The sequence below is a fragment of the Oreochromis niloticus genome, linkage group LG9 (assembly GCF_001858045.2).
Source record: "Oreochromis niloticus isolate F11D_XX linkage group LG9, O_niloticus_UMD_NMBU, whole genome shotgun sequence".
Taxonomy (NCBI): Eukaryota; Metazoa; Chordata; class Actinopteri; order Cichliformes; family Cichlidae; genus Oreochromis; species Oreochromis niloticus.
In genome coordinates, this window is record NC_031974.2 from 1,222,473 (window position 1) to 1,233,070 (window position 10,598).

Below are 10,598 nucleotides of genomic sequence, written 5' to 3' on the forward strand. Positions count from 1 at the left end.
GGGCTGTGGGGTTCTTTCTTCTGGAAGATGATTGAATAAAGAATTATAAACGTTTTGACCACTCCTGAGTCGGGTTTTCTCTGTTCCATCATGGGGATCAAAGAACAGGGTTTAATAGTGTCGACTTAGCCAAAAGAAATACGTGTGAAACTCTGCACTCAAGTTTCAAGTTAAAAGTACGAATTTTGACCCCATTTTTCTTCCTTTCATCTGATTGGCCAATGTCATGTCAATCACAAATGTAACTATCCAATCACAGAATGGATGGGATTGGCTGTCGGAGGGGCGCTTTTTTGAACTGCCAGTCCACACAAAAATCTTTTTTTACACACACACAAATTCTTTTTACAAGTACAAAACTGATTTACAAGTACAAAATACTTATGACCACAATTTGAGCCCATACATTTGTACTGGATATAACAAACAAGGGAGAACATTGATTTTAATTAGGATCACATGGCTCCTAAAAAGAAAGCAACAATTTTTGCCATCTGTCCAAATCTTTTTTTTTTTTTCCAATGAGAACTGGGGACAAGTTCAGTATCCATAGGTCTTTAAGAACTGGTGAAATGCTTAGCCCAAGGTATGTGTGACCGCAAGAGGACCATTGAAAATTGCAAATAAATGTCAGAGAGTTAACCTGATCACTCAGCGGCATAACCTCTGAATTCCCTAAATTAATCCTGTAATCAGAGAACCAGATGAACTTGCATATAATAGATATAATTTCTGATATTGATAGTTCTGGTTTTAATAAGAACAACAAAATATCGACAGCATACAATCCAGTTTTATGATTTGTTCCACCCACTGTAATGCCATGCATACAATGTTCCCTCTAATTTTTCATGTGTCTGAGCGAACACATAAACTCCCTGAGCGTCCCTTGGACCACTGTGAGCGACATCAGACATGTGCACTGTGGTCACGCCAGCATCTAATCCATCCAAGTTACATGGTTTATTAAAGTAATCAAATTACAGCATTTACATTTATGTTAGACTACTTTTAATTAACTGCTTTAGTCCACTTACAATGAAAATTTAAAAAAATCCTGTTCATGACCTGTGTAGTATGTTAACACTATTGGAAGTAAAAATAACTTGAACTCCAATTTTGAAAACACAACTTTCTTTCTTTCTTTCTTTTTTTTCATAAAGCTCTGACTTGTATTATGAGTATGAGTCTGTGGTCTGGGAGAGAGTCTGTAACTCTCTGTCTGCAAAATATAGTATATAATGACCAATGTTGGGCAATTATTTATATAGTTACTACATCAAAAAAGTAACTCAGTTTGGCAAACAACAAAGTTTTTTGCAGCTTTTTTTTTTTAATGCAGCCAAGGCGTTTTTTTAAATAAACATTTCAAACTATTTACAGAACAATCAGCTGTTCTGCATCAAATCTGATGCCACACAAATTATTTGTGCCACTCCAAAAAATAATTTCTGTCCAGTATGAGATAAAGGAGAACAACAGCCTGATACCTGCAGGCCTGACAACAGGAGATGTATTACTGCTGTAACACCTGTAACATTCAGCAGCCGCCTCATTGTTCTGACACACACAACAAAACTATTGACTACACTACACACTAACTACACACTAACTACACAAGATTTGCGCTAAACGTCTCAAATCTCTCACATCTCAGAACACCGCCGTCACTCCTAAAACTTCCCCCCGTTTCTTAACAACTAGATGCCACGTTGCCATATCATTTTTTGATTGGTCGACACGGTACTTTTTTCGACCAATAGGAAAGGGTGGGGGGTTTTTTTGGTTTTGTTTTTGCTCACAGGCTTTCGAGCGGTTTCCTTATAAAACGCCGTTTTTACCGTTTCTTCCCGCAGTAAATATAAACAACGATGGTATTCAGGAAGAAAACCAAACATTGCAGATATTTTTATCATAACTCTGGTTTTACGTGGCCGATCAACACAATTTAAAAACTGGTATAAAGTCCACACTTTTCCCGTCAATTGTTCCGTCTGTCCTGCTCACATCTCCAATGGTTGGACACGTTGTCATTAATGTGGCTTCACTCCACATCAGCCACGCCGCTTTGCCAGCTAAAACACCGGTGTCGGCACATAAGGACACTGTAATAGCCTGTCAACAATGTTGATTGGCTGCGTATATACGAATGTGAATCGCATTATTGGTTGGACTATAGCAGGGGTCGGCAACCCTAGGCATGCGTGCCAGAAGGGTTAACTGATGGCATGCACGACCATAGCTGGACTGGCCATCGGGCATAAGGGCATTTGCTCGGTGGCCCGATTATTTTATTTTATTTTATTTTTTTGGTGGTGGATTGGCCAGACACTGGTCGGTGTGTAAAAATAACTCCGTTGTTTGGTGGTGGCTGTGGCGGAGCTTCCACAGATTCAGTAAAATTAACAAGTGGTGGAGGCCAGCAGGTGGATGAGGGAAGGGGAGGCAGGAGGAGGAGAGACCCGAGGCAGCCGCCGGTCGGAGCGTCAGGTGAACTAAACTTCAGGTAAGAAGTTATGACCTGCAGTCTATCTGGGTCAGATATAAACCAAGTTTAGGTGGAGTTTATTTTCGGTGTGCTGACTTTTTACAGTCAGTTACAATAACTCGTACTGCGTACTAGCTAGCATGACGGAGTTTATATACAGCTGGGCGGGTGCTATGATTTTATTGATAGTGAACTTTATTTTATTCATAAGGTTAGTTAGTAGAGTTGCCAACCGTCCCGTACAAACTGAATCGTCCTGCATTCAGAGAAATTATTACGCGTTTCGTGTTGAGCTGAGAAGGAACACAGTTTGTCCCGTACTTCAGCCAGGATGGAAAAAGACACAAAGCTGGAGTTATTGTGTCTTTGCTGCACAGCTGCATCTTCTTCTCCTCTCATTCTCTCCCCTCTCTCTCCTGTTGCTACTTCAATCGTGAAACTGATCAATGATCAGCTGATCAGCTTTTCTCTCTTGTTTATTTATCGCTCACTTTGCGCCAGAAAGAGGAAACTGCCGGATGTCGCGCTAAACAACAGCAGCACGTTTAAGCTTGATCAGCTGTTGTTAGAATCTATTTAATATTAATTTCTAGTATCAGCTGTAAAGCTGCTGGTCATGATATCAGTTTGGTTATCTGGTGAGAGGGAAACATGAAGATGAAACCAGGAGATGTCCTTACTGAATCATCAGAGCTGAACAGGTGATGGAGAAACAGGTTTACCTTTTAGGTCACATGAATGAGTTGGAGGGAAGTTATGAACTGTTTCTGAGAGACAAATAACACCAGGATCCTTTTCTACGTAGCTGACAGCTGGTAACTGTGCAGGTCTAGCAAAGTTTTGCCAGGGGGCCAGGTAGGGCATGAACAGGGAAAGGGGGGCACAAAGAAATACTTTCTTATTCTCATTTAAAATGTCTGGCTGTTATTAAATAATTATCTGAATCTTACAACCAAAGTTTTTATCTGACATAAAATGAATAGAAATCATACATTTACCAACAAGACAGAGTACATCACTGTCACATTTGTTTTCATTCAAAGGCTTTATGGCTTTAATATCTGGGGGGCCGGTCTTTAGTCAAATTGCATCCATAGACTCGAGACACAATGCATTTTTGGGACTTTCAGGTGTATGGACCAATGTTTTATTTTCTGATCAAACCAGAAATCTTTAATGAGCAGCTAGATTTGTCTGGCATGAACTGGCTGAGTTAATGCCAGTTAATGCGACATCGAAGCAGCTGGAATCTACAGCTGTGCATGTTCATGGAGCTGCATTTTCACCTGCTGGACATCACTACCTGACAAGTTTAACTGTCTTCAGAACATTGCAGAGGCCTTATTGACAGTATTTGGCTCTACATATCTGTGTGAGCAGATTTTCTCTCACATGAGTGTCCTCAGGTAGCCATCTGAATGTTGGACACTTGGAGACCTGTGTCTCTGAGTGGGAGACCAGAGATCACATTAACATGTGTATCTCTGTATTAACAAACATACCATATTGGCCCAGTTTATTTTTCTTATCATTGTTGTGAGGAGACCATAAATAGCATTTGTATTTTCTGTTGTACAGTTCATTTGCTGTTATGGAGTTCTTGTTATGAATAAAAAGTGTCTTTTTTTTTGTTTCAAAATAGCTGATAACTATTCGCTGATAGCTGCCAACATTTGCAAACAAATATAATTCTGTAAAGTTGTTCTATATAATGTGTAACTGTTAATATAGAGCGTTATTAAATTTATTGCTAATGCAATCATATGGCACACTGACTTCTGAGGAAATTTTAAATGGCACTCGCCATCAAAAAGGTTGCCTACCCCTGGACTATGGGATAAGGTGGCATCGTTCTAATCCCACACAGGAGCAGCCAGTCACTTACTGACTAACACGGCAAAACAGAATTGTTAAAGTTTTAATTTTAATTTCAATTCAGGTTAGATTTTTTTTGTGCGCAACGCAGATTTTCTGTGTGCAGAGACCGTGCCAGCAGTGCGCAATTGCGCACGTGCGCAGCTTAGAGGGAACATTGGTTTCCACACCACTGAAGTCGTTTTACCTCTCTTTTCAACCAACGGCATTCTTTCTTCAGCAGCCATTATCCTCTCCTCTCCAAATAACTTCTGCTTAGCTTTCCGAGCTTTCCGAGCTTCCCTCGGGTCCTCTTAATTGTTGTGACGCGTGTTCGAAACGCAGAGAGGTGCGCTCGATTTGCCACACGGAGCAGCGCGAGAGTAAAGCACGAGGGAGGTGCTAATAATTGGCTCAGTCATTTTTAATATCGTTGAAAACCCAGATCGTAATCGAGATTAAAATTCGATTAATTGAGCAGCCCTAAACTAAAGCACTTAATTGTAACACACATAAAAATCAGGAAGGGAGAAAATACTTTGCAGCTTTTAAATGTAGAATCCTGTACTAGTCCCTGCACCTCATAGACACCTCACCTTCACTACTGGAACTTCAACATTATGCACTCCATACTGTACATTAATGCCACTGTTTTGCACATGTCCGACTACCAACCTCTGTATATTTTATATATCTTATTTATTGTCTACTCTATTTCATTTGTAAAATATGTATATACACACTCACACACACACACACACACACACGTAGAAAAACATATTTAGTATACACATCCAGTAATGCATATACTCTTATACATTGTACATATATTTATTACTTTCAGATTTAGCCATTCTTATATTTTTGCTTGTTTTACGTTATTGTATTTTTGCACAACTCTGTTGCTTGAGAAGCTCGCACACAAGAATTTCACTCACATGTACTGTACCAGTGTACCTGCACATGTGACGTGACAATAAAAGTGATTTGATTTGATTTGATTTGCAGGAACTGGTGTGAAATGATTTGGAGTTTTGAAAGAAATTGATTTAAGAACATGGATTACCAAAGCATAAGTTTAAATATGAAAAACCATTAAAATTTAACTGAGGTAACACATAAGATAAATAGATGAAAAACAAGTTCATTTAAAAAAAAACTAAGAAAGTTGAAATGAAAGAAATTGATGTATATAGCCATACACTGATATTTGGTACAATATTAGTTTGGTTAAAAACAAAAACAAAAAACATATTCACATAGCATTTATATTACTTTAAAAAGTACAACTACAAAACACTATTATGTTCTAATTGAACAAAGATTAAAATTTAACAGGGATAGAAATTTAGAGCCATAGATCTCTCAAGGGAGAAAACCTTGATTTTCATGTCTATACTTGCAGATTCCTAAATTTAAGATCCTGGATTATTTACTGCAGGTCCAGAAAGCAGAGCTACCTCATAAAATCCAAGTGTGACATCAGCTGCACTCTTTACAGGAGACTCTAGCTGAACTCTGTGGAGCCTGATCTCAAGGTTTTTAAGTCTGACCCTGAAACCAGAAGTGGATCTTTCTGTCTCTTCAGAATCATTGTGATCCAGTGATTTCAGTCCTACATGATCACACTGATGCCATTGGTCACAGCTGAAGTTCTCTTCCACGTGTGTACGTTCATGAAGGTTACGACTACTCGATCGTGAGAAGTTTCTGTCACAGTGTTTGCACTTGTATGGTTTCTCTCCTGTGTGGACTCGTTTATGCACTTTAAGCTCACCTGCAGTGGTGAAGGATGACCCACACTGGTCACAGACGTACTTTTTGACCCCACTGTGAATGAGTACGTGCTTTTTTAATGCACTTGATGTGGGGAAGCCTCTCCCACATTCTTTGCAGTAGTTCATTTTGTCTCCAGTGTGTCTACGCTGATGTATTTTTAGGCTTTGTTGCCTACTGAAAGTTTTTCCACAAAGGTCACAACGAAAGTCTTTCCCACCACCACAGTGACGACAGGGTTGACTACTGGATCCATCTGTGTCGCTCTGCTTCTAAACAAAGACACAAAGACAGTGTAAGTCAGGGAATTCCTTCAACATTTTTAGAACTTTTATTGTCATTGTCCAGTTTCTTGCACAGCAAAATTGGGTAGCATGTGGAAGGGATTAAGTACCATCACAGATTACAAAGCCAGAGACACTGCGCCGATCAACGCAGACTCTGCATTCACCAATGAGCTGAACGTGTTCTACACCAGTTTCGAGGTTAGCCAGGTGGCTAATGCTAATTACTGCCTTACAACAGAGGACGGTGACGTCAACGGCAAGGGACCGGTGATCCGTATCGCAATGCACGACGTCCGTGCGTCGGTGAGGAGAGTGAACACAAGGAAAGCAGCTAAGCCAGACAGCATCACCGGCCATCTGCTGTGTTGCTCTGTGGACCAGCAAGCAAGTGTACTCACTTCCATTTCAATGAGTCCCTGGCAAAGTCTGTGGCCCCCACATGCTTCAAGAGATCCACAATCATCCCTGTGCCCAAGAACAACAAGCCCTCATGCCTGAATGACTACCGGCCAGTTGCACCGACTTTGGTGGTAATGAAGGTGTTTGAGAGGCTGCTGAAAAACATCATCTCCTTCTCCACCCCAAACACCACAGATCCACTCCACTTTGCTTACCAACCCAACAGATCCACAGAGGACGTCATCGCCCATATCCTGCACACCACTCTCAGCCATGTTGACAGGAAACAGGCTAACTATGTGAGTAGAGCAGTGGTGAGAGAACACAGGGGTGTGTTCTCTCGCCACTGCTCTACTCTATACTTCAGACTGCGTGGCCACCCATAGCTCCAATACCATTGTGATCTGCTGACAACACAGTGGTGATGGGTGCCATCTCCAACAACGATGAGGCGGCCTACATGGAGGAAATGAAGAATCTGTCATTGTGGTGCCAGGATAACCACCTCCAGCTGAACGTCTGCAACACCAAGGAGGTTGGTGTAAGTATCCCAGTGTCCACATCTCGTCAGATATGACATGGTCTGCCCACATACAAAAAGGCTAGCCAGCGCCTGTGCAACTTCTGACAACTGAGGAAGTTCGGGGTCTCTCCAGGGATTCTCAGAACTTTCGATTCAGCCCCTGTGGAGAGCCTCCTCACACAGAACATCTCATCCTGGTATGGGAACGGCTATACTAAGGATGGCAGATTTATACATTAGGTCGCTGCTGAAGGACTGCTCTCCTCTCCCTACAGGACATTTACACCAGAAGATGCTGGTCCAGAGCAGCTCAGATACTGAAGGACCCATCCCATCCCAGCAACAAACCGTTCTAGCTTCTGGATTCAGACAGAAGGCTTCACGCCATCCAGTCAAGAACAGAGAGACTCAAGACCAGCTTCTGGTTCAGGACATGCAGGCTAAAATAACTCTCCATTTTTGCATCCAGTTTATTTTAAACAAAAACAACTGTATCTAAGCAAAAAGTTATATCATGTTCTTCATAAATACGCATGAAAAGTTGCAACCAAATCTGTCTCACTCCCAATTTAAAGCAACAATAATTGTTTTAAGTTAGTAAAAACACAATAAGTCATCTAACACTGGCCAAATTGTAGCAGTCTTAAATATGGAAGAATGGGGAGATGGGGAGACTTTTCTGTAGTCACACCTACTGGTTTTATGATTATGGAAGAAATAAATAATAGCTGAGACTAAAATCCAATAAGCACTGCTTTTATATGTAGAATTACTAAGGAGTTATTACAGAAAGTTAAAAAATTGAATGAGCAGAGTAGTTCCAAACAGTCAGGCTAAAATTAAAAGATAAATACATACCTCACAGTAACTGCACTTGTAGAGTTTCTTTCTCATGTGGATCTCTTGGTGGAGTTTCAGGTGACGTGGAGATTTAAAAGCCTTATTGCACAGGTCACATTTATAAGGTCTCTCCTCAGTGTGGGTAAACATGTGGCTTTGTAAGTGTGTGGCTGTTGTAAACAGTTTCCCACACTGATCACAGCAGAAAACATCCTGTCCGGTGTGAATCCGTACGTGAATATTGCGGTACCCTAGCGTGCTGAAAGTTTTCCCACAAATGTCACAGCTGTACGCCTTAATTCCAGAGTGGGTAACTAGATGACATCGTAAGTTGCTACTCTGAGCAAAAGTTTTACCACACTGATTACAGCTGTATGGTTTAACTCCACTGTGAATGCGTTTGTGTGTTTTTAAGCTTTTGGGATATGTAAAAGACTTACCACACAACTCACAGCTGTATGCTTTAACTCCACTGTGGATGAGTTGGTGTGTTTTTAAGCTTTCAGCATGGGTAAAAGACTTTCCACACAACTCACAGCTGTATGCTTTAACTCCACTGTGGATAAGTTGGTGTCTTTTTAAGCTTTCAGCATGGGTAAAAGACTTTCCACACAAGTCACATCTGTGTGCTTCAACTGCACTGTGGATGAGTCGGTGTGTTTTTAAGCTTCCAGCTTGGGTAAAAGACTTTCCACACAACTCACAGCTGTATGGTTTAATTCCACTGTGGATGAGTTTGTGTGTTTTTAAGCTTCTAGGATAGGTAAAAGACTTTCCACACAATTCACAGTTGTATGCTTTAACTCCACTGTGAATGAGTTCATGTGTTTTTAAATATCCTTTCTGGCTAAAATATTTTCCACACAACTCACAGCTGTATGCTTTAACTCCATTGTGGAAGAGTTGGTGTCTTTTTAGGCTTCCAGGTTGGTTAAAAGACTTTTCACACAACTCACAGCTATACGGTTTAACTCCACTGTGGATGAGTTGGTGTGCTTTTAAGTGTCCTTTCTGGGTAAAACATTTTCCACACAGGTCACACCTGTACGGTTTAACTCCACTGTGGATGAGGTGGTGTGTTTTTAAGCTCCCAGACTGGGTAAAATCCTTCCCACACTCTTCACAGCTGTATATTTTCTCTTCCTTTCTTCTGTGAGGTTTGTCGGCCTCCTGAGAGCGCTGACTTCTCGCTCTATGTTGGTCCTGCAGTGACAGAGATACAAACAGAGGCAGTGAGTGAAATACAGTTGTGGAACAAACTGAAATTCCCTCAATTAGTGGAATCAAAGATGTCAACAAACACATTGTAGGTGTGTTACCACCACCTATGTTTTTTAAAAACAACCAGCTGTGCACACAGTTTCAATAACAGTGTAACTGTGATATTTTTCTGACCTTTTGTGTTGAAGTCATTGTTTCCTCTGTAGTGGCTGAGCTGAGTCCAAATGGCTGAAATTGTTCCTCTGCTGCTCCACCAGACTCTCCTCCTCCTGTTACTCAGCTGGGACACAAAAAGTAAATCTATGTATTTTATCCCTGACAAAAAGAAGCAGAGCAAATAAACATTGCTACACTCCTCAGTGACAACAATACCTATGAAGCTTCAAGGTGAAACCCCAGAAGCAACTACAGAAAGAAAGTCATCAGCTTCCTACAAGAACTTGAAAGGGAAAAAGCCACTGAGCGCCCTGCATACCACCACCTTTACCCAGGGGATGCTACACCCTGTATATATGGACTTCCATAGATACACAAAGAAGGAGTCCCACTCAGACTCATTGGTAGCAGCATAAACTCAGCCACCTACAACATTTCCAAGCACCTCATCACCATCCTAGCTCCCCTTGTGGGGAACACACCCCATCACATCAAAAACTCTGCTGACTACACCAACAAGGTCCACAAACTTACACTTGATCCAGATGAAACCAGAGTGTCCTTTGATGTGGTCTCACTTTTCACTTGTATACCTCCAACCGAGCCAGTGGAGACTGTCAGGAAACAACTACATCAAGACAGCTCCGTACAAACCAGAACCAGCTTCACCCTGATTAGATCTGCACACTGTTAGACCTCTGCCTTACCACCACATATTTTAAATACAACCAGGTTTCTACAGACACAAACATGGATGTGCTGTGGGCTTCCCAGTGTCACCCATTGTAGCCAAACTTTACATGGAGGAAGTGGAAAGAAAAGCTCTTGGTTCTTTAACAGGAAGACTCTAGACTAACGTTTTGCCACGGTTGCACTGGTACACCTAACTTTTTTTCTTAGGTGCACCAAAATTTTTCAACCACATCGTTGAACACTGCAGCTTTAATTGTGACTTTTTCTTTAAATTGCTGTCCTTACAGACAATATTGATTTGTAAATGATTACCTAACAATCTTGTCAACATAAAGTTCTTTATTTGAAGCACTGCTCTACA

At 41.1% G+C, this 10,598-nt stretch overlaps 1 protein-coding gene across 2 annotated transcripts; it reads right to left on the reverse strand.

The window, feature by feature from the left end:
* Positions 1 to 5,270: 5,270 nt before the first annotated feature.
* On the reverse strand, positions 5,271 to 9,639 carry LOC109196898 (zinc finger protein 883-like). Of its 2 annotated transcripts, none has more exons than XM_025910528.1 (3): positions 9,563 to 9,639; positions 8,186 to 9,370; positions 5,271 to 6,387 (listed from the first exon to the last, which is right to left on the reverse strand). In XM_025910528.1, the coding sequence occupies exons 1-3, from the start codon at positions 9,578 to 9,580 to the stop codon at positions 5,758 to 5,760; spliced, it is 1,833 nt and encodes a 610-aa protein (XP_025766313.1). In that variant the 5' UTR covers positions 9,581 to 9,639; the 3' UTR covers positions 5,271 to 5,757. The 2 variants fall into 2 exon arrangements, with proteins under 2 accessions (XP_025766313.1, XP_019206987.2); XM_019351442.2 differs by having other exon boundaries at positions 5,271 to 6,390.
* Between the last annotated feature and the right edge of the window lie 959 nt (positions 9,640 to 10,598).